Source organism: Hypanus sabinus, chromosome 29 (genome assembly GCF_030144855.1).
Source record: "Hypanus sabinus isolate sHypSab1 chromosome 29, sHypSab1.hap1, whole genome shotgun sequence".
Lineage (NCBI taxonomy): Eukaryota > Metazoa > Chordata > Chondrichthyes > Myliobatiformes > Dasyatidae > Hypanus > Hypanus sabinus.
Window position 1 is genome coordinate 10,129,879 of NC_082734.1, and position 23,067 is coordinate 10,152,945.

The 23,067-nt window shown below is 41.6% G+C and overlaps 1 protein-coding gene across 1 annotated transcript; it reads right to left on the minus strand.

Moving 5' to 3' along the window:
* Positions 1–230: 230 nt before the first annotated feature.
* ift27 (intraflagellar transport 27 homolog (Chlamydomonas)) lies at positions 231–21,786 on the minus strand. Its single transcript, XM_059953575.1, has 7 exons — positions 21,554–21,786; positions 15,982–16,061; positions 11,183–11,242; positions 8,470–8,529; positions 2,357–2,474; positions 1,614–1,723; positions 231–583 (listed from the first exon to the last, which is right to left on the minus strand). Exons 1-7 carry the CDS (start codon positions 21,585–21,587, stop codon positions 485–487), a joined length of 561 nt encoding a protein of 186 aa, XP_059809558.1. The 5' UTR covers positions 21,588–21,786; the 3' UTR covers positions 231–484.
* Between the last annotated feature and the right edge of the window lie 1,281 nt (positions 21,787–23,067).

Here is a 23,067-nt window from a genome sequence, read left to right on the forward strand (position 1 = left end):
CCAATAGCATGGCTCTGTCTCATGAAGGCAGCTCTTTCCAGTCAGGGTAATGGAAAGCAGAAAGCATTGTCTGCTAACCAGAATGTTTGCACTGGGCCATAGAATGCTGGGTGAAAACCAGACACACGTATCTTAATCCCAACTTCACTGCGTGAACTGATGCAGTTTTCAGTGGCCTTTCCTGATTCTTTATATGTAGCAACTGGTCTTGTCACAGTGTCTATTGGTGCTTCTTTTAGGCATCGCCTGGTTGGCCTGTTGTATACAGGGATGTGTGAGTGTGAAAGTGAGAGACATAAACAGGCAGACAGACGTGTAGAGTAAGAGAGAAGCAAAGAAAGAGAAATGGAGTTCACATCAGGAACACGATGCACTACAGAGTGAGAGAGGTGGGTAAGCCAGACAGGGTGCCATCTTGCAGAGGAGTCAGTGATCAGGAAGAAGTCATTCTACTGGGCAGAAAGAGACAGCAACAAGGGCTGTCTCACACAATGGATCGGATGTGTTCCAGCTTCTCCTCGTACATACGATGGAATGCTTTTGCCAGGCTCAAGAATGGAGCGTTGCAGTTCTCCATCTCTTTCTGGGAAAAAAAAGAGCGAAAGATGCTCAAAGGCAAAATGCAACTTCAAAAATCATCCCCAACCCTTCCGTTTACACCAACGTGTAACATTCCCAGCTGACCTTTAGGTTACTTGCTGTCACTCATCTTTCTCTCCTTAAAAACATCATTATTGTGTCTCCAGTCTGTGCACCCTTCTTTACAGTTAAGCAGTTTCTCCTCCAGCTCATGCACGGGAGCAGCAGCAACAGCTGCACACTCATGCAGTGAAGCAGAGTAAAGATGCCGGCTGGCAGGAGGTTCCTGGGTTAAGGTAATGAGTACAGGGACTCACTGAGAACGACTGCAGCTCCCTTAACAGTCTGGACCGAACAGCTCAGCTCACTAGCTGGAAACTAATGCGCCTGCCCTCCCTTACCAATCCAAATTACCTCGTTCAACAGCTCAGTGCTCTCATTCAAATGAGAGCTCTTCAAGTAGTCTGTTCCCATCTCACTCAACATATGTCAATCCGTGCTCTGAATTCCCACTTTCACTTTCTACATCAAAAGCCATTGACTCAAGACACTCATCAGAGTCAAAAGTTTAGGTTAATACCTCCAGCCTGGTACTGATAAAGCTAATTATCCATTAGAGAAACCAGATAACCAATTAAACCAAGGGTTAACATAAAAGATGTTCTGAAGACAAGATTATCTCCTGTGTTCTGAATCATAATTATCCCCAAATCAATATTATTTAAATCAACATTATTAAAGTTAATTATTCCTTCAATACCATCGTTGCTGCTTGTTGGAACTTGCAATATGCAAAATAGCTACCACCTTTTCTAAATTACAGTACTGTCCACACCTCGCAAGTAACTTGTTGCTGCTGAAGTTATTTACAAGTTTCTGAGATAATGAAAGATCACCCAAGGCCTGGTTATAAGTCTCAGCCTGACCTGTAGGATGGCCATGTAGTGAGATGTAGCTCATTGGTTGGCGTGCTCCAACCTGGGGAGAAAGGGGACAGAAGAGAGAAACAGAGTGGCATTGTTCCCGGTACTTACTGCAGAGGTCTCAAAGTACTCCAGACCCTGGCTGGCTGCCCATTCCTGCGCCTGTGTGTACTCCACCATTCGCCTGCTTGCTAAATCCATTTTGTTGCCCACAAGCACTCCTGTACACCAATAAAACAATCAGTGTGACTATGGTACCAGATTTACAGTGAAACACTTCCCCTTAATTACACACAAATCCCTACATTTCCAGAGCTCTTATCAGTGTGAACTTGGAAATTTTGAAAATCTTGTCATCTTTGACTCGTAAATCATGTACAAGTCAAGTTGTGGGGAGATTTGGCATAGTGGTAACCGCCACTGGATCAGTAATCCAGAGACCCAGTTATATGCTGGGACACGAGTTCGAATCCCACCATGGCAGATGGTGAATTTGAATTCAATACCATGAAACCATGTCGAGTATCATAAAAACCCACCTAGCAACACAAATGCCCTTTAGGGGAGAAATTCTGCTGTCCTTACCTGGTCTGGCCTATATGTGACTCCAGACCCACAGCAATGTGGTTGGCTCTTAAAAAAATAGGGATGGACAATAAATGCCAACATCCGCTTCATATAAGTGAATAATTTTTTTAATGTACATCATATTTTTAAAGTAACTTATTTTTTTTAATTCTTTGTTGCTTCTCTTCTAATATTTGTATATCTATGCACTTGCAATGCTTCTGTAACACTGTAATTTCCTTTTGGATCAATAAAGTATTTACCTGTCTCTCTGTAGATGCACTGACCTGGTAGCTGGCCGTTGGGAGCCTGAGCCCGGGCCCTTTCCAGCCACTTTGTACAGCTGTTGAAAGATGCTGCATTGGTGATGTCATACACGAGGCAGATGACCCCTGCAAACTCCCACTGATTAAATTAAGCAAATACAGAGCAATTTAAAATTCACATTCTTTTCATCATTAATGGATTTAAACACTGCAACTCTCTATCATTTATGGACAACACAGTGGCAGAGTTAGTAGAAGGATTGCCTCACACCACCACAGACCTGGGTTCAATCCCAACCCCTGGTGCAGTCTATACAGAGATTATCTTTCCCTTTGACCCTGTGGTTTCCAACCACATCCAGTGTGAATCACCCCTGCTGTGTGGATGAGTGGTAGAATCTCAAAGGAGCTGATGAGACTACTGGGGAGAAGGCAAGGATGTAACACTGAGGCTTTATAAGGTTTTGGCGAGGCCTTACTTGGAGTATTGTGAGCAGGTTTGGGCCCCTTATCTAAGAAAGGATGTGCTGACATTGGAGAGGGTTCATAGGAGGTTCACAAAAATTATTCTGGGATTGAAAGGCCTGTCACATGAGGAGTGTTTAAGGGCTATGGGCCTGTACTCATTGGAATTCAGAGGAATGAGGGGTGACCTCATTGAAACCTATTGAATGGTGAAAGGCCTCGATAGAATGGAAGTGGAGAGAATGTTTCCTACGGTGGGGAGTCTAAGACCAGAGGACAGAGACTCAGAATAGAGGGGCATCCTTTTAGAACAGAGATGAGGAAGTATTTCTTTAGCCAGAGAGTAGTGAATCTATGGAATTCATTGCCACAGGCAGCTATGGAGGCCAAGTCATTGGCTATATTTAAGGAGTTGATGGATTATTGATTAGTCAGGCACGAAGGGATATGGGAAGAAGATAGGAAATTGGGGCCCAGAGGGAAACTGGATCAGAAATGGCAGAACAGATTACATGGGCCAAAAGGCCTGATTCTGCTCCTATATCTTATGGTATTATCAAAGATAGCATTAATAGATGGAGTTAATATAGTGGGTGCTTGATGGTCAGTGTTGTTTATGTGCTGTCTCTGTCTCTCTATGATGATAGCACTGTGGAAGTGTTTAAATGTGAATGACTGTGGTGATTAAAGGCTGCTCTCCACTGCCTTCACAAGGATCATTAGGGACAGTCAATAAATAAATGCCCATATGTAGTGAATGAGTAAATCAAAAAAATCTACCAAATTACACACAGTCACCACTTTATTAGCCTGTATATCAGCCAACCATGTGGCAGCAAATCAATGCAGACATGGTCAAGAGGTTCATTTGTTGTTCAGACCAAACATCAGAATGGGGAAGAAATGTGATCTAAGTGACTTTGGCTGTGGAATGATCATTGGTGCCAGATGGGGTGGTTTGAGTATCTCAGAAACTTTCACACACAACGGTCTCTAGACTTTATAGAGAATGGTGTGAAAAACAAAAAAAAACATCCAGTGAGCAGCAGTTCTGTGAGTGAAAGTCTCTTGTTAGTGATAGAGGCCAGATAAAAATGGCCAGACTGGTTCAAACTGACAGGAAGGTGACAGTAACTCAAATAACTACACGTTACAACAGTGGTGTGCAGAAAAGCATCTCTGAATGCAGAACATGTCGAACATCAAAGTGGATGGGCTTGGAGCAGAAGAAGGCCATCAGCATACAGCACACAGGAGGTAACTAACAAAGTGCCCACTGAGTGTATTCTATCAAGGCTAATGAAATTAAAACTAGGACAGTACAGCACTGGATGAAGGGTCATCAAGAATCCTGATGAAGGGTCTCCGTCTAAAAAGTGAACTGCTTCTTTATTTTCAGAGATGCTGCCTGAACTGCTGAGTTCCTCTAGCAGTTTACGTGTGTCACCTATCACCTCCCTGCTTGTACTCCTTCCCACGTACTTATCATGGCTTCTCTTCCCTTTCTTTTCAGTCCTGATGAAGAGTCTCAGCCCAAAACATAAACTGTTTAATTCCCCTCCATAGATGCTTTTAACTGCTCATGCATTTTTTTTTACATTTCTCTTTATTGGCATTTGGTGCAAAAATGAACTTCTGATGTCATGGCTCCACTTTATTGCAGCTGTTGACTCTGCTATTTTGGTGCAGACTAGTTTTTGCTTAAAGTGATTTTTACGAGAATTCAGCAGCTTTGCTTATTGTGGTGATGTTGCTTTGTCTGGATTGTTTAGATCTCGAGTTGAACGCTCTGCTGAATGGGTTTCCCTGGGGTCACTATACTGTCTTTTGTTCTGGAAGTTGCCTGTCTGATGTGAATACTGCACTGAAATGGAGCCTAAGGCTATCCAGAGCAGAGTGCAGTTTTATACACCATAGGACCATAAGATAGAGGAGCAGAATAAGGCCATTTGGTCCATTGAGTCTGCTCTGTCATTTCATCATGACTGATTCAATTTTCCTCTAAGCCTAAATCTCCTGCCTTCTCCCCTGACCAATCAAGTATCTATTAACCTCTGCCTTAAATATACATAAAGACTTGGCCTTCACAACTGCCTGTGGCAAAGAAATCCACAAATACACCGCCCTCTGCCTAAAGAAATTTATCCACATCTCTGTTCTAAAAGGATGCCCCTCTATTCTGAGGCTCTGGTCTTAAACTCTCCCACCATAGGAAACATCCTCTCCACATCCACTCCATCAAGGCCTTTCACCATTTGATAGATTTCAATGAGGTCACCACTCACTCTTATGAATTCTAGTGAATACAGGCTCAGAACAATCAGATGTTCTTCATGTGACAAGCCGTCAATCCTGGAATCATTTTCATGAACCTCCTTTGAACCCTCTCTAGTTTCAGCACATCCTTTCTATTTTATAATAAAGGACCCACAACCACTCAAAATACTCCAAGTGAGGCCTCACCTATGCTTTATAAAGTATCAACGTTGCCTCCTTGCTTTTATATTCTAGTTGTCTTGAAATGAATGCTAATATTGTATTTGCATTCCTCACCATAGACTCAACCTGCAAATTAACCTTTTAGGGATCCTGCACAAGGACTGCCAAGTCCCCTTGCACCTCAGATCTTGCATTTTCTCTCCAGTTATAAAATAGTCAACCTTTTCATTTCTTCTATCAAAGCACATGACCATTCACTTCTCGACATTGTACTCCATCTGCCGTTTCTTTGCCCATTCTCCTAATCTGTTTAAATCCTTCTGTAGCCTCTCTACTTCCTCAAAACTACCTGCTCCCCCAGCTATCATCTGTAAACTTTGTAACAAAGCCATCAATTCCATCATCCAAATCATTGATATATAACGCAAGAAGAATCGGTCTCAACACAGGCCCCTATGGAACACCACTAGTCACTGGCAGCCAGTTAGAAAAGGCTCCCTATATTCCCACTCTTTGCCTCCTGCCAATCAGCCACTGCTTTATCCATGCTAGAATCTTTCCTCTAATATAGTGTGCTCATTTTTTTTTTACCAACAGAGCAACGCTATCCCCTGTCCAGAATAGCCAATCCTCTAGTGGGCTCAACCATAAGCGGCTCTAAAAAGCTCTAGAAATTCCCCCTTCTGGAATGCAGCACCAGCCGGATTTTCCCCATCGATCTACATAGTGAAGTCCCTCATGACTATTGTAATATTGCCCTTTGAGAAGCATTTTCTATCTTCTGTAGCCACATCCCCACACACTACTGTTTGGGGATCTGTATACAATTCCCATCAGGTTCTTTTTGCCCTTGCATTTCCTTGGCTCTATCCACAACAATTAAACACCTTCTGACCCTATGTCACCTCTTTTTAAATATTTAATTTCAATGTTTACCAACAGAGCAATGCAGCCCTGTGCCTGCCTATCCTATCAATACAACCTCGGGCATTAAGCTCCCAGCTACCATATTCTTTCAGCCATGTCTCCTTAATGCCTATAACATCATACCTGCCAATCTACAACTGTGCTGCAAGTACATCTACCTTATTCCATATATTGCGTGCATTCAGATACAACAACTTTGGTCCTGCATTCACCCTTTTTGATTTTGTTGCACCATGCTCAACCTTTTGATTCATAACTTGGTTTGAGGACTTACCAACCATCTGTCTCCACAACCTCTCCACTAACTGGATAGGACATCCTGGTTTGCATGGACCAGTTGGGCCGAAGTTTTCATGTGGTATAATTTTTTGACTCTAAAACTGCGCTCTGCTGTGGATAGCCTTAGGCTCCGTTTTGGTGCAATATTCAAATCAGGTAGTCAACTTCCAGAACAAAAGACAACACGGTGACCCCAGGGAAACCAATTCAGCAGAGCTCTCAACCAGAGATCTGAACAATCCAGACAAAACAACATCACAATACGTCCACATGATGTTGAGGGAATCAAGAGAGCAAATTTGCTGAATTCTTGTAAAAATCACTTTAAAGACAATTAGACTGCACCAAAATAGCAAAGTCAAAAGAAGCACAATAAAGTGGGGTCATCACATCAGAAATTCATTTTGCACCCAAAACGAATAAAGAGAAATGCAAAAAAAAAAGCATGAGCAATTAAAAGCATCTAAAGAGGGGAATAAACAGTCAATGTTTCAGTCTAGGATCTTTCATCAGGACTGGAAAGGAAGGGGGCAGAAGCCAGAATAAATAGGTGGGGGGGGGGAGGAGTTCAAGCTGGCAGGTGATAGGTGACATACACAAAATGCTAAAAGAACTCAACACGACAGGCATCATCTCTGAAAATAAACAAACAGTTGATGTTTCAGATTAAGACCCTTCTTCAGGATCTCACGCCAAAATGTCCAAATGTTTATTCATTTCCATGGATGCTGCCTGGCCTGCTGAGCTCCCCTCAGCATTTTGTGTGTGTGTTGCTCTGGATTTCCAGCATCGGCAGAATCTCGTGTGTAAGCGATAGGTGAGACCAGGTGAAGGGGAAGTTGGGTGGGTGGGGATGAAGTAAGAAGCAGGGAGGCGATAGGTGGGTGGGGAAAGGCTGAAGATAAAGGAATCTAATAGGAGAAGACAGTGGACCTTGAAAGAAAGGAAGGGAGGAGGGTAGTAGTGATGGGCAGGTAAGGAGAAAAGGAGATAATAAGAATGATGAATAGAAAAACAGAGGAGGGAATGGGGGGTTAGTAATTAAAAGTTAGAAAAATCAATGCTCATGCAATCATGTTGGAGACTATGAAAACGGAAATCAATGCTCCTGCAACCTGAGCGCGACCTTATTATGGAAATAGAAGAGGCCATGGGCAGACAGATCAGAATGGAAATGAGGTCAAGCTGAAATCAGTAGCTACCAGGAGATTCCTTCCTCTTCAGCCCTTTACCTCTTCCACCTACCACCCCTCCTTTCCCACCCATCCATCTTCCTCCTCACCTAGTCTCACTTATTACCTCTTCCACCTACCCACTCTCCTCTCCCACCCACCTACTTTACCCCTCATCTAGTCTCACTTTTTACCGCACCCATCATCTGCCAGCTTGTACTCCTCCCCTCCCCCATCTTATTCTGGTTTCTGCCCCCTTCCTTTCCAGTGCTGATGAAACACTGATTGTTTATTCATCCCCATAGATACTGCCTAACTTGCTGAATCCCTCCAGCATTGTGTGTGTGTTGCTCCAGATTTCCATCATCTGTAAAATCCCGTAACTACGTCAGGCAGTTAAGAATCAACCCATTTACACTAGACAATAAAACACATATGAGCCAGGAAAAAGGTTGGCATTTGCACTCATTCAATTACTAGTTACCTGGCACAGCCAAAGTAGCATATAACAAGGAGAGTCGGCCAAGAAATTTAAAAAAATACTACAGGTGATGGAAATCTGACATAAGAACAGAATCCTGGAAACACTCAGCAGGTCAGTCAGCATCAATGAAAAACAGAGTGAACGTTTCAGGTTGAAGACTCCTCTTCATTTTCTTTTTCCACAGATGCTGCCTGATCTGCTGAATGTTTCCTGCATTTTGCATAGTTATCCAAATGAAAGCTCTGATCCGTAGTCAATGTATTGCTTCAGAAGTAGCCTAATTGTAAATGACCCTGCCTCCTGTCCTATCTGGCACAAGTATCACGAATGCTCCATTGAGAGTTAGATCCACTAATTGATCACCATACTTGACTTTCCACCATGTCGTAGAAGATTTCTTTCCCTGAAGAGTCAAATAGGAAAAGCTCCTGGGAACAGAAATACACGAATAAAACAAATCAACATCCAATCACAGATAGCCACACTAAATAGAAATAAATATTTTTAAACTGTATATACACTGGACATATTTTTAAAGATTAGCTTTATTTATCACATGTACAGTACTGAGCAAAAGTCTTAGGTACCTAGCCATTTTTAATTTTTTTATGTGTGTGTGTGTGTGTGTGTGTGTATACAGTACTGTAGTAATTTTATGCATTGCGCTGTACTGCTGCCACAAAAAGAAACAAATTTAATGACATATGTGAGTGATAATAAACCTGATTCTGATATGGGTCTCTATTGTGGACTGGAAGTGGGAAGGGGTCAAGGAGTGGGGAATCATGGTTGGGAAAAGGGGAAGGGAGGGGGAGGAGATGGAAAACATCAGAGAGACATTCTGTGATGATCAGTAAACCAATTGTTTGGAATCAAACGACTTTGTCTGGTGTCTCAGGGCTGGATGTGTCTGGATGCGTCCGCCCCGGGACTCCTTCTCTACCTCCTATTCCACACCCCTCCTGGGGCGCTCCACTCTTGCCATTCCCAATATCATTTGCGTGCGCATGCGTGTGCGTGTGTGTGTAAGTAAAAAGACTTTTGCACAGTACTGTACATTGAAACATACAGTGAAATGCGTTGTTTGTATCAACAACCAACACAATTCAAGGATTCTGCTGGGGGAAAACTGCAAGTGTCACCATGCTTCTGGAACCCACAAAGCATGCCCACACAATTTACTAACCCCAACCCATACATCCTTGGAATGTGGGAGGAAACCTACAAGGACATGGGGAGAATGTACTCCTTACAGACGGTGACGGGAATTAAACCCCAATTGTGATCAGTGGTGCAGTAAAGTATTACACTAACCGCCACACTACCCTACAACCCTTAAAGCAAAATCTAAAAAGGAGTTTATACATTCTCCCCTTGGGTTTCCTCCGGGTGCTCTGGTTTCCTCCCATTGTCCAAAGATGTACGGTTGGTGAGTTAACTGGTCTTTGTAAATTGTCCCGTGATTAGGTTAGGCAATGCGGCTTGAAGGACTGGAAGGGCCTATTCCGCATTGTATCCCAATAAATTAATTAGATAGATAGATAAATGAATGAATAGAATGACCGAGCCAGCATGGATTTACCAAGGGCAAATCATGCTTGACTAATCTGTTGGAGTTTTTTGAGGGTGTAACAAGGATGTTAGACGAGGGTAAGCCAGTGGATGTTGTATACCTAGATTTTCAGAAGGCATTCGATAAGGTGCCACATAGGAGATTGGTGAGTAAAATCAGAGCTCATGGCATTGGGGGCAGGGTTTCAACATGGATAGAAAACTGGTTGGCAGATAGAAAGCAAAGGGTAGCAGTGAATGGGTGTTTCTCGGACTGGCTGGAGGTGACTAGTGGGGTACCACAGGGCTCTGTATTGGGACCACAGCTCTTTACGATTTATGTCAATGATTTAGATGAGGGCATTGAAAACTATATCAGCAAGTTTGCTGACGATACTAAACTGGGTGGCAGTGTGACATGCGAAGAGGACGTTAGGAGAATACAGGGAGACTTGGATAGGCTGGGTGAGTGGGCAGATACTTGGCAGATGTCATTCAATGTGAATAAATGTGAAGTTATCCACTTTGGAAGCAGGAACAAGAGGGCAGAGTATTGTCTGAACGGTGTAGAGTTAGGTAAGGGAGAAATGCAAAGAGACCTAGGAGTCCTAGTTCACCAGTCAATGAAGGTGAATGAGCAAGTGCAACAGGCAGTGAAGAGGGCAAATGGAATGTTGGCCTTCGTTACAAGGGGAATTGAATACAAGAGCAAAGATGTCCTTTTGCATTTGTACAGGGCCCTGGTGAGACCACACCTGGAATATTGTGTACAGTTTTGGTCTCCAGGTTTAAGGAAGGACATTCTGGCAATTGAGGAAGAGCAGCGTAGATTCACTAGGTTGATTCCTGGGATGGCAGGGCTGTCTTACGCAGAGAGATTGGAGAGATTGGGCTTGTACACGCTGGAATTGAGGAGATTGAGAGGGGATCTGATTGAAACGTTTAAGATAATTAAAGGATTTGATAGGATTGAGGCAGGAAATATGTTCCAGATGTTGGGAGAGTCCAGTACCAGAGGGCATGGATTGAGAATAAGAGGTCAGTTATTTAAAACAGAGTTGAGGAAGAGCTTCTTCTCCCAGAGAGTTGTGGAGGTGTGGAATGCACTGCCTCGGAAGACAGTGGAGGTCAATTCTCTGGATGCTTTCAAGAAGGAGCTGGATAGATATCTGATGGATAGGGGAATCAAGGGATATGGGGACAAGGCAGGGACTGGGTATTGATAGTGAATGATCAGCCATGATCTCAGAATGGCGGTGCAGACTCGAGGGGCCGAATGGTCTACTTCTGCACCTATTGTCTATTGTCTATTGAAACAAAAGATAATGCTAGAAAATCACAGTAGATCAGGCAGCATCTGTGGAAAGAGAAACAGAGTTTCAGAAGGGTTGCAAACCCAAAACATTGATTGTTTCTCTTTCCACAAATACGGCCTGACTTTCTGAGTTTTGCCACATTTTCTGTTCTTGTACTCAACAAAAGCAGTTGTAAATTGCAGATAGAAAGGTCACTTGTTTCTTAAATACTCACCACACTGTCTGAAGTGTCTGGGATAGAGACTGGGTTTACATACACATCCACTCCAGTTGTCTAAACAGAAAAAGGGCTGTTAGCACATCTACACTTCAATTTCTGTACCATTCTATAACCTCACTAACCAGACCTCAATAACTCAATCACTTTTACAAAATTCAAACCCAAATAAATTGCTAGAAGGTGTATCCATAATCAGAATGACGATGGCTTAGTCAACTAGAGATCTGGAGGCAGGATTCAGAGACCAGAGTTCAAATCCCTCCATGGCAATTATGGAACTAAAATTCAGTTAATAACCTGCAATTTAAAAAGCAAATTAATCTTAGTCATGACATTGCCCAGAAGGAGTTCATACATTCTCCCTGTGACCACTTGGTTTTTCCCCGGATGCTCCAGTTTCTTCCCACAGTCCAAAGACATATCATTGGTAGGTTAATCAGTCATTGTTGTTATCCTGTGACTAGGCCAGGGTTAAAAATCGGGGGATTGCTGAGCAGCGCGGCTCGAAGGGCCAGAAGAGCCTATTCCATACCGTATCTCAATAAATAAACAAATAAATAAATAACTACAGATGTCATAATGCATGACAGAAAATCGCCCATCATCACCCAATCTGGCTAATAATGCCTCTCCAAAACTGCCAATGTACTTGACTCTTAAACAGCAAGAAAAATAAATACATGACACAAAAAAAATATGAAACCGAGAGAAGTCAGCAATGGAATCTAGCAGCAACACTAAAATATTGCATCCCAACAATATGCTCTTTCTCTAGACTGTAACCTGGATACATTATCCATGCTGTGTACTGGCAGCTGAGTAAGGATCAACAAGGGAGTCATCATCGCATCTCACCAACTTTTGGAAAAGTTACAAAGATCCTAGAAGATCTGTTCAATATAATTTCCCCATATCTTTAATGGTCTTATTGTTAAAATATCTATTAACCTGAATCATAAAATTCCAATTGACCTCTGGTATCCACAACCCATTGACAGGGAAAATTCAAGACTTCCACTACTTTGTGGATGAAAATATTCACCTGATTTCCTCCTGAAAGCCAGGCTTGATTTTAAGAAGTAACACGGCGCAGCAGTCAACCAAAACACAACAGAAGCATTCAGTGAGTTAAGTGATGTTCTGACAACTCCATTTTCCACCAAAATTTCTAAACAGTCTAAAACAAAATTTCTAACAGTCTAAAACATATGGATTCCAATGAGTTCCTGAGGCCCTTTTGGAGTGAAGAACTCCAAACAGTTACCATTCATTGGAAGAAGATGGCACCAGTGAACAACACAACCAAATGTTACGTCCTGCAGACAGTTTACAAAACTACTTCTTTTACTTCTTCTTTCAAATATGATTCTGCTTCTATTGGACCTTTGATTTACATTTTGATGGTGTGTTTGAGCCCATTGTGCAATTTGGCACTTTACTGTCTCCAAGGGAGTTCAGCGAGGTTTTGAGCAGAGTGTGCAGCCTGGAAACCAAAAAGCCTTGAGATGGGACGTGATTAAAGCGCCAAGCAAGATTGAAATTAACAAGGACAAGAGTGGGTTTTCAACGTCATCTGCCTGCATTAGACCAATCTCATTCTCTCTCTCGATTCTGCCGGAGGATGGTGCTGGAGACTTGGGTCTTGGGCAAGGTTTAATCAAGCAACGCACACAAAATGCTGGCCGAACTCAGCAGGCCAGCATTTTGTGTGTGTTGCTTGGACTTCCAGCGTCTGCAAATTTTCTCATGTTCAAGGTTTAATCAATGTGGTTTGTGGATTGGACTCAGTAGTTCATGTTAAGATGTGTTTCTGGTTACTCCTTTTGCTATTGCTGTCTTGTACAATTTTGATCGGGGCAGACTGGCTCTGCAGCTTGCAATTAACGAACAACACAGCACTAAATTGAACTGAACTAAACTGATATTTCATCTTCAGTGTTTATCAGTTGGTCTTTGCCATTTGCATGATTGATTTTTTTTTTACACGTTGGGTGTTTGATATTTTCTTTGAACAGGTTCCACGGTGTTTCCTTGTTTTGTGACTGCCTGTGGGAAGACGAATCTCAGGGTTGTGTACGGCATACAATCTGACAGTAAATGTACTTTGAATCTTTTGAACTTTGAACTCTCTGTGAAGGAATTTCAAATCTCAATGCTAACATGACCAATCCCTCATCGTGAGTCTATGTAGCTTTAGCCTTGACAGTTTGAGGAAACATCTTTCTGGCATACTCTTTCAAGTCCTCTCAGAAATCTCAGCACTTATCATTGCAATTACTCTCCTTCTTCTGAAGTTTAAAGGACCCTGCTCAATCCCTCCTTGCAACCCAACGTAAGGCAACCTGGCCTCACGAGGTAATATTTTAATCCTAGCATCAGGTTATTTTTCATTATTAAGGTTCCTGTCAAGATCCATCCAAAGTGAAACTATCTCAGAGCTGGGTTCACTCATTTCTGTTTCATTGAAACTTAAATTTGGGGAATCATCTGGAAAATCAGAAACTTTAAATAATTTATAAACACAAGAAAGTCTGCAGATGCCGTAAATCCAAAGCAACAGGCACACTAAAATGCTGCAGGAACCCAGCAGATCAGGCAGCATCTATGGAAATGAATAAACAGTCGACATTTCAGGCCGAGACCCTTCTTCAGGACTGGAAAGGGCAGTGAACTTGTTTGAGGACACTTAGCAAAAGTGAATGGTAAAAACTCAGCACTAACAAGGATACACCTTGACACTTCTCATTACAAGACTGATCAAAATGAACACAAGCCTTAATTTCAGTTTTGAGACTTTTGGCTTCTTTCAACCAGTAAGAATACCTCTAGAACTTCTGCCTTCACAGCTCCACCCCATCTCCAGTCTACAAGTAATGGGATCAATTTTCCTATGCCAGTTTGAGTCTAGATTGCTCTTGTCTGATTCAGCCTGCTTTATGATAGATAAACATTGCTCTTTCACAGAATACAAAATCAGCCTTCCTGTGCCCCAGCTTAATCACAGGACTATTTACAATGATCAGTTAACCTACTAATCAATACATCTTTGGACTGTGGGAGGAAACGGAAGTACCCGGAGGTAACCCACACGGTTCATGGGGAGAACATGCAATCTCCATACAGACGGCACCAGAATTGAACTCTGACCTCTGGAACACAGTGAGCTGTAATAGTGTCGCACTAACCACTATGCTACCAATGTGTTCTTTCATGTAAAAATTGTTTAGGTTTTTCTTATGAATGCTACCTGTACGATGCTAGGTGTCAGTGATTCTGCTGCACCTGTCAACATGTACTTGTGCCTATGACAATAAACTTGACTTTGACTTGTTATTGCACCACCTCCATGCTTTGCATTAAAACCTTTGTCGACAAATGGGGTGGGTAACAGCTTCTCCAGGCAAGTTTCTACCCTCTTGTAGCTCCACTCAGCATCTTTCTGAGACAACAGGCTGGATGTGTTTCTTGTGCAGGGGGCGCAATTAAGCCATCTCACAAATGTCCTCATTGCCTAAAAAATTAGATTCTTGCTATTTCACAATTAGCAGTGCCCTAAAAATGCTCAAGTCTTTACCCTAAAAAGCAAAAATCTGCTGACTATGAAAATCCGAAATATAAACAGAATGTGGTGTACTCAGTAGGTGAGGCAGCTCTGTGGAGGGAATTTTCCCCACAGGTGCTGCCTAACTCACTGAGTATTTTTAGTATTTTCTGTTTCTCATTTAAAAATTTTATCACTAGCTTAAAACCACCTCCAACCAAGCTCTGGACAATATGCACTATACAAGTGTTGGTGTCAAATTCCTTTCCAAATTCATTTCTATCTTGCACCAAGCCCTGTTTACCCATCAGACCAATGCTTGCTATCCTACATGGAAATTACTAGAATCTTGTTATAAAATCCCTCTGTTACCGACTTTACGGGACTCTGAGGTACCCCCACATCTCCACTTCTGCCGATATGCACATTCCCAATTTTTATGGCTCCACCTTTGGTCATCTTCAGCCTAAATTCTAAAATTCTAAATTCTAAAATTCTAAAAACTATGCCTCCCACTTTTTCCTTAAGAAGCTCCCAAATACCCTGACAAAAACTCTGTTTGGATGTGCTGGTATCTCCTTCTCAATGTCAAATGGCCCAGAAGTCCCTTCACTTTATTACAAGGCACTACTGGTTTTAAAAAGAGTTATTCTCAGCATCACTGGCAATACTGTATCTCGAGTTAAGTCAAGTTTATTATCAATTAACTATATACATGTATACCACCAAATGAGATGTTTCTCTAGACAAGGGTGTAAAGCACAGTAAAACACATATGTAACACACAATAACTTAGGAAAGCAAGAATTATAAATCCACATAGATAAACAAAGTAAAGTGCATAAATTAAAAATTGTAGGGTACAGTACAAATTATCCAGTGACTCTTCAAATGAGATGTGGCAGGGAGTTGAGAAGCCTAATGGCCTGAGGGAAGAAAATGTTTCGCATCCTGACCGTTCTTGTCTTTATGCATCAGTCTCCTTCTTGATGGTAGAATGTCAAAAAGGATGCTGGATGGATGGATACCTGTTTAATTATTGTCTCCTACCTTAGTTACTTACACCGGAGACAGAATTAAATGGTATTGAGGTACAGGGTCATGATCAAACTGAACGGGAGAGCAGACTTGAAGGGTTGAATGTCCTGGTCTTGCTTCTACTTTTCTTGATTTTCTATCTTACTGCTGCTATAAATTCACAAACATTACGTTTGGACATTTTTAAGGCTGAAGCACAGATCAATTCACCTACCATGGTATAATTTTTCAGAAAATGGGCATTTTCACTGCGAAATACTTGCACCAATGCACTCTTCCCAACAGTGGAGTCGCCTAAAAGACAGAGTTAAATGACGACATTAAAATTACCATCAGCACTCAGTTTTAGTGGAATTTGGCATAAAAACAGAAAATTCTGGAAATATGCAGCAAGTGAAAGAAAAAGTGTTAACATCTCATGTCCGGAATCTGTCATCAGTACCCTTAACCAAAGGTCCTGGATCAGAACCATTAACTATTGATTGGTCCACAGATGCTGCCTGACCTGAGTGTTTCCAGGATTTACATCACGTGTAATGAGATTGCAGAAGCTGAAATCTGGAGCAACAAACAGTCTGCCTGATGAGCTCAACAATTTGGGATTTTCTGTGGGAGACGGGAAGGAATTGTTGGCATTTTGGGTGGAAATCCAGACTTGCTCATGGACTGTCTGTCCCGCTCTCATCAGGGAAGAAGCTACGCCGAATCCACAGCAGGACCACTAGACTCAAAAGCAGTTAGTTCCCCCAAGAAGTCAGGCTCATCAACACCTCTGCCCATTAAAGCTCAAACTAAATTTATTATCAAAGTACATATACAACCCTGAGATTCCCTACCACCACTACATATACATCTCCTCGTGTCACTTTATGTACACACATACAATCAGTCTACGTATACAAGAGCTACTTGTACATTGGGTTCTATAGAATTGCTTTTATATTTACATTTATTGCATTCTTTATGCTTATTGTATTTTTTATGCTGAATCAGATCCAGAATAACAATCATTTTGTTCTCCTTTATCCTTGAGGGCTGAAGAACGACAATAAGCAATCTTGAAATCTGAATGAGCTGGACCTTCCTCTCAGCAGTTTCCTACTTGCACCATCACTACACAACAATCTGCTACAGGATCTTCACTCCTGTCAATTACAAAATAATCCTCTCACAAAGAAGGACAGGTAAAAGCCATGGAACAGCTGAGAAAACCTCCGACAACTGGTAAAGCTATATTCCAAGGCAAATCCAGCTGCTAATAATTTTGAATGCTTCTTGACATTTAGAAACAGTCAAAACCTATAAATAAAATTAAATGCACACGTTTTAAAATAAATCCAATAAGAGATAATAAGGATAACTTCTGCAACAATTGGCAGTTTAACACAGGGAAAGCTCTTGAAGCAATGATCAAGAACAGAATTAGGAGTCACTTAGGGCAAGCAATTAAGAGAAAGCCAGAATGGATTTGTTAAAGGCAAACTATACCTAACCAAATTTACAGAGATTATTGAATTGAAGAGAACTGAGGCACTATCTTTGACATAATATATACGGACTTCCAAAAGGCTTTGGCTGAAGTGCCTCATAATATCAAGAATATTGCTATCATGAAATAAACATTATATAATAATAGGGGCAATAGCAGCATGGATAGAAAATTGGCTAACTAAAAAAATTACAATGGAAAGTAATAAGGGAAACTTTTCTGACTGAAGATCACAGGATATAGGTACAAAATAGACCATTTGGCCCATCGAGACTGCTCCACTATTTATTCATGCCTAATCCATTTCCCTCTCAGCCCCAGTCTCCTGCCTTCTCCCACTATCCCTTCATGCCCTGACTAATCAAGAACCTATTAACCTCTGCCGTAAATATACCCAATGACTTGGCCTCCACATCCGCCTGTGGCAACATATTCCACAAATTCACCACTCTGGCTAAAGTGAATCCACCTCATCTCCATTCTGAATGGATGCCCTTGATTCTGAGGCTGTGTCCTCTAGTCTTAAGACTCCCCCACCACATGAAACATCCCCTCCGCATCCACTGAATCAAGATCTTTCAATACTTGATAGGTTTCAATGAGAGTTCCTCGTCATTCTTCTGAATTCAGGTGAGTACAGTCACTGGGCCATCAAATGCTTTGAATGTGATACATCTTTCAATCCCAGAATCATTTTTGTGAACTTCCTTTGAGCCCTATCCAACGCCAGCACATCCTTTTTTAGATAAAGGGCCAAAAACTGTCCACAATACTCTGAGTGAGGCCTCACCAGCGCCTTATAAAGCCTCAACATTACATCCTTGTTTTGATATTCTAGTCCTCCCAAAATGAATGCTAACATTACATTTGCCTTCCTCACCTGACTCAACCTGCAATTTAACCTTCAGGGAATCCTACATGAGGGCTCCCAAGTCCCTTTGCACCTCAGATTTTTAACATTTTCTCTCCACTTAGAAAAATAGTCTACACTTTTATTTCAAAGTTCAAAGTATATTTATATTAATGTATGTATACATTATACAACCTAATTAGTCTCCTCTCAGGCAGCCACAAAACAAGGTAACCCCAACTGAACCCATTTTAAAAAAAGTCGTATACCCAAAGGACCAACAGAAAGAAAAAAATTTGTGCAAACAATGAAAGTAAGCAAAAAGCATTCAGAACTGAGGTTTTACGAAAGACACGAAGCCAGGCATCACTGATGAGTAAACATCACGGAGCAGAAAGCAGAACCAGCTCCTCTCTCACCTCTGGTCCTGACACCCTGACCCCTCAATGTGGCCTGGTGCTTCAATCATCCAAATATTGGATCGTTCCTAGCTCTCAGAGAGCTCTAGGGCCTAGACCCGGCTGCCATGATTCAGCTTGTACCCAATCTTTCCAATTCGATTAGACATCAAGACTTCCCTCACCCCCATCTCCGTTTGCCTCCGTCATGCCTCGCCTTCACCTCTCTATTTAATAGAGTGTTTAGTTGATTTTCATTGTTTTGTATTTTGCCGCTGGGCATCACTAATCTCATTTTAAACACTTCCCGACACTATTCAATCTGCCACTTTGCCCATTCTCCTAATCTGTCTAAGTCTTTCAGTAGTCTCAGAAGGGAAGTGTGCAGCTAGAATTTCCCAGGATTGGTACTAAGACAGCTTTTTAAAAAAAAAATACATATTAATTATTTGGACTTTGCTGTACAAGACACAGCTTCCAACACTGCAGATGATACGCAGCTTTGAGAGGTAGCAATATGTAATAAACTTCAAAAATATAAAGACATGGGTGGTGAACACAGCAAGCAGGGTAGCAAACAGAAGTTTATGCTGAGAAATGCAAAAGGTTGCATTTTGAGATGATGAATTAGAACAATACAAGCTTGAGTAGAAACCTAAAAGAAAAAGAAAGATCTGGAGGCACGTGTAAACAGTTGGTTGAACATAGTGAAGCAGATTGAAAAAGTGGTTGAATGAAGCACAAGGATCCTGGGAAAAATAATTAGAGACAAAAGTAAAGAAGTGCGATGAATCTATATAATACGTCACACCTAAAGTATTACGTCCATTTCCAGGCCCTACATTTAGCAAATATTTAAAAGCTTTAAAAAGAATGTAAAAGAGATTTACTAAAACTATTCCAGGACGAGGGTCTTGTTAATACGTAGACAGGTGAAGCTGTGATGTTTTTCCTTAGAATGAGAGAATCTAATTTTATTTTATTTGTATTTTTTTATATATATAAAAGGTACAGTAGAAAGGAACAAATCCCAGTGGCAGAAGGGTCAAAAACTAAGGCATAAGTTAAAGTAGGAGACTGACAGGAAACAAAACTCAATGTGAAGTAAGCTCTTCATGGAATGAATACTTAGTGCCAGGATTGCACTAACAAGCATAATAGAGGAGGCAGATTCAATTAAAGGGTTCAAAAGAGGTTCAAGGCTATGGAAGGAGGCAGGGGAAGTGGGAACATCAGGATTTCTCTAAAGAGTGAAAATCGTTAAACATCCTATTTTTAATATGTATTGCTATAACCCTTTTGATTTTATGGGTTTATTCTTGATGATAAGACACTATATTTTTTATATTGAATATTATATTCTCTCATTCTAAGCAGAACCATCACAGCTCTCCCGACTATTCATATTACTAAAGTCGTTCATATCTGGAATCAGTTTGGCAGGCAAAAATAAAAGGCAGCAAATACAGGGCTGATGTGATAATATTCAAACAAGGTGAAGGCAGACAAAAGCGTTCAGTGGTCAAAAAAACATTCACATCACATGCTCTGTCCAAAACCTTAACCATTTTGCCAAGAAATGTTCAAGGTTAAAATCTGCATACAAATAAGCATCGAGATAATTATGCAATTTATGTCACTAATCAGCAAATGAAAATAAATAGTGCAATAATCTATTTCTGAATTTCCAATAATCACTCCATCACTCAAGAAGACCCCCATCATCCAGGACATTCCCTTTTCTCACTGCCACCATCAAGTACATCTTACGGACAGCTTCTACCCTATGCCAACAGATTTCTGAATGGACGTTGAATCCAAATACACTATTTTTTTCTTTTTATCAATACTTATTTGATATATATTTCTCAGTGTAATTTATAGTTGTTTTAATATGTATTGCTAGTGGCGTAGTGGCATCAGCGCCGGACTTCGGAGCAAAGGCTCCCGAGTTTGAATCTAGCCGGCTCCGAAAAAAACCTGGAGAGGGATGGGCTCCACCAGGTTTCAGATGCCCAAGACATGTCATAAGATGAGCAATCACCAAAAAGATCAGTGCAAAAAGCTTGACGTGACGACTCCACCAGGAGTTAAGGGCACATGCACGCACACATTGTACTGCCGCCACAAAACAGTTCGATAGGAACAATCCTGAGAGATACTTGCACTGCCAGAAGTGTATTTCTAAGGAAATACATCAGGTTGGGGGGGGGGGGGACCTACTGTAAATGGAGAATCTAAAATAAAAGCAGAAGAAATTACAAATACTCAGCAGGTCAGGCAGCATCTGTGGGAAAAGAAACAGAACTAACATTACAGGTTGAAGATCCTTTATATGACGGAGACAAAGGAAGTTGCACTGATGGAAATGCTTTCAATGGAACAAAAAGCTACTCTGGCTTCTGTTCCAGAATCAATCCTGATGTGGTGTGGTCCCATTGCAACCAATGGTTCCATTTAATATCAGAAAATGTATACAGTATCATCATCATCAGGTGCCATCCCTGTTTGAGCTTTTTGCCATGGTACAGACACTCCTGTTTCAGGTCAACTGGATCAGTTCACTGGTATTCATTTCCAGTTCTCCGGTTGCTGTCTCTATCATCATTTGTCTTTGCCTTCCTCTTGCTTTCTTCCCTTCAATCTTTCCCATAATTACTGTACATTCTAACTCCTCTTTCCTAATCACATGTCCAGTGAAGTTACGTTGCCTTTTCATGACCTCATACATCATTTCTCTTTTTGTGTTTGCTCTGTTCATGACACACAGTATACAACCCAAAACTCTTATTCTCCGCAGACATCTATGAAACAGAAGAATCCCAAAGAATGAATGACAGGAAAACGTTGGAGCCCCAAAGTATCACTAAAGCATTCGATGGGTCTGCCACTATCACGTCTGATGGACCTTGCTGTGTGGAGCAAAGTATTCCTACACTCTAGTTTCGGGAGATGGTCAGCTGTGAGGCACCTGGATGTGTCTTGGTAGGGCTGGAGGCGCCACACAAATGCAGCTCCTCCTCCTGCGAGTTTTTTTCACTCGACTTACCAGCCAGGAGGCATTTGGCCCTCAGTTTCACCATGGTTGACTCTGGTAACGGAGTATCAGCTCATTAATCCGTTGATTAGTTCAATACAAGACTAATTCAGTACATTCGTGTTACTACTGATCAATAACCCGTTCTCCGAACCCTCAAACCGCTCCAGGCCTTCGCTGTGGCCTCCTTAGTTACCGCTCCCCAGCAACGCATCTCACGGGCGCTATACCGCCGTCTTCCTCTTTCATTGGTCATCGAACTGTCAATCAAATTCTTCGCTACGTAAGTGGCTTACTGCTGCCAATCACACAATTCCCACCTCTTCTTTCCTCTGGTCCCAGACAGAAGGACTATACAGATGCCTGAAATTATGGCAATACTTAGATTATTTTAAAAAGGAAGTTTAATTTTCATATAATTATATTTTAAAATCAGATAAAAAGTTCTAGAAAGGCTGTAAGAATTAGCCTGGAAATTATAGGTTGATGAGCCTGAGGACAGCAGAGGGTAAGTTACTAGAAGGTATTCTAAGGGGAAGTGTATGTAAGTATTTGGATAGACAGGGTCTGATTGCATGCGACTTCGATTTTGGATAGGTACATGGTTAGTAGGGCTATGGTCCCGGTGCAGGTCCATGGGAGAAGGCAGTTTAAATAGTTTGGCAGGGACTAGATGGGCCAAATGGCCTGTTTCTGTACCGTATTTTTTTATGATTTGGGTTAATCAACGTGTGTGTGTGTGTGTGATAGATCGTGTCTAAACAATGTTAATTTTTCGAGGAAGTTACTGGAAAAGTCAAAATCCTTACTGAAGTCCACGTAGACAACCTCCTTTCCTTCATAAGGAGGTTGTCTACGTGGACTTTAGTAAGGATTTTGACAAAGCCATGCATGGGAGGCTACTCCAGAAGATTCGGTCGCTTGACATTCAGAATGAAGCAGTTAACTGGATTCCGCATTGGCTTAATGAGAAAAGCCAGAGAGTGAGAGTAGATGGTTGTCTCTCAGACTGGGGGCCTGTGACTAATGGTGTGCCCCACGGATTGTTGCTGGATCTGGTGTTGTTTGTCACCTATATTAGTAATTTGGATAATGTTGTAAACAAGATCAGCAGATTTGAGGATGATACCAAGTTTGAGGGTGAGGTGGACAGCTTGTAGTAGGATCTGCTATAAAAAAAAATGATAGATGGAATTTAATGCAGTGCAATGTTGCACTTTGGGAGAGCAAATCAGCATAAGAAAGATAACAGAGAATGGCTGGTCACAGAGGAGTGCAGTGGAACAATAGGATACTTTATTAGGAGCTTGAAGAGTTTTGTCATGTCAACAAATATACTCAAAAACTAATGTAGTTGTACTGTGGAGAGCATTCTGACGGGCTGCATCACTGTCTGGTATGGAGGGGCTACTGCACAGGACCGAAAGAAGATGTAGAAGGTTGTAAATCTAGTCAGCTCCACCTTGGGTACTAGCCTACAAAGTACCCAGGACACCTTTAGGGAGCAGTGTCTCAGAAAGGCAGCA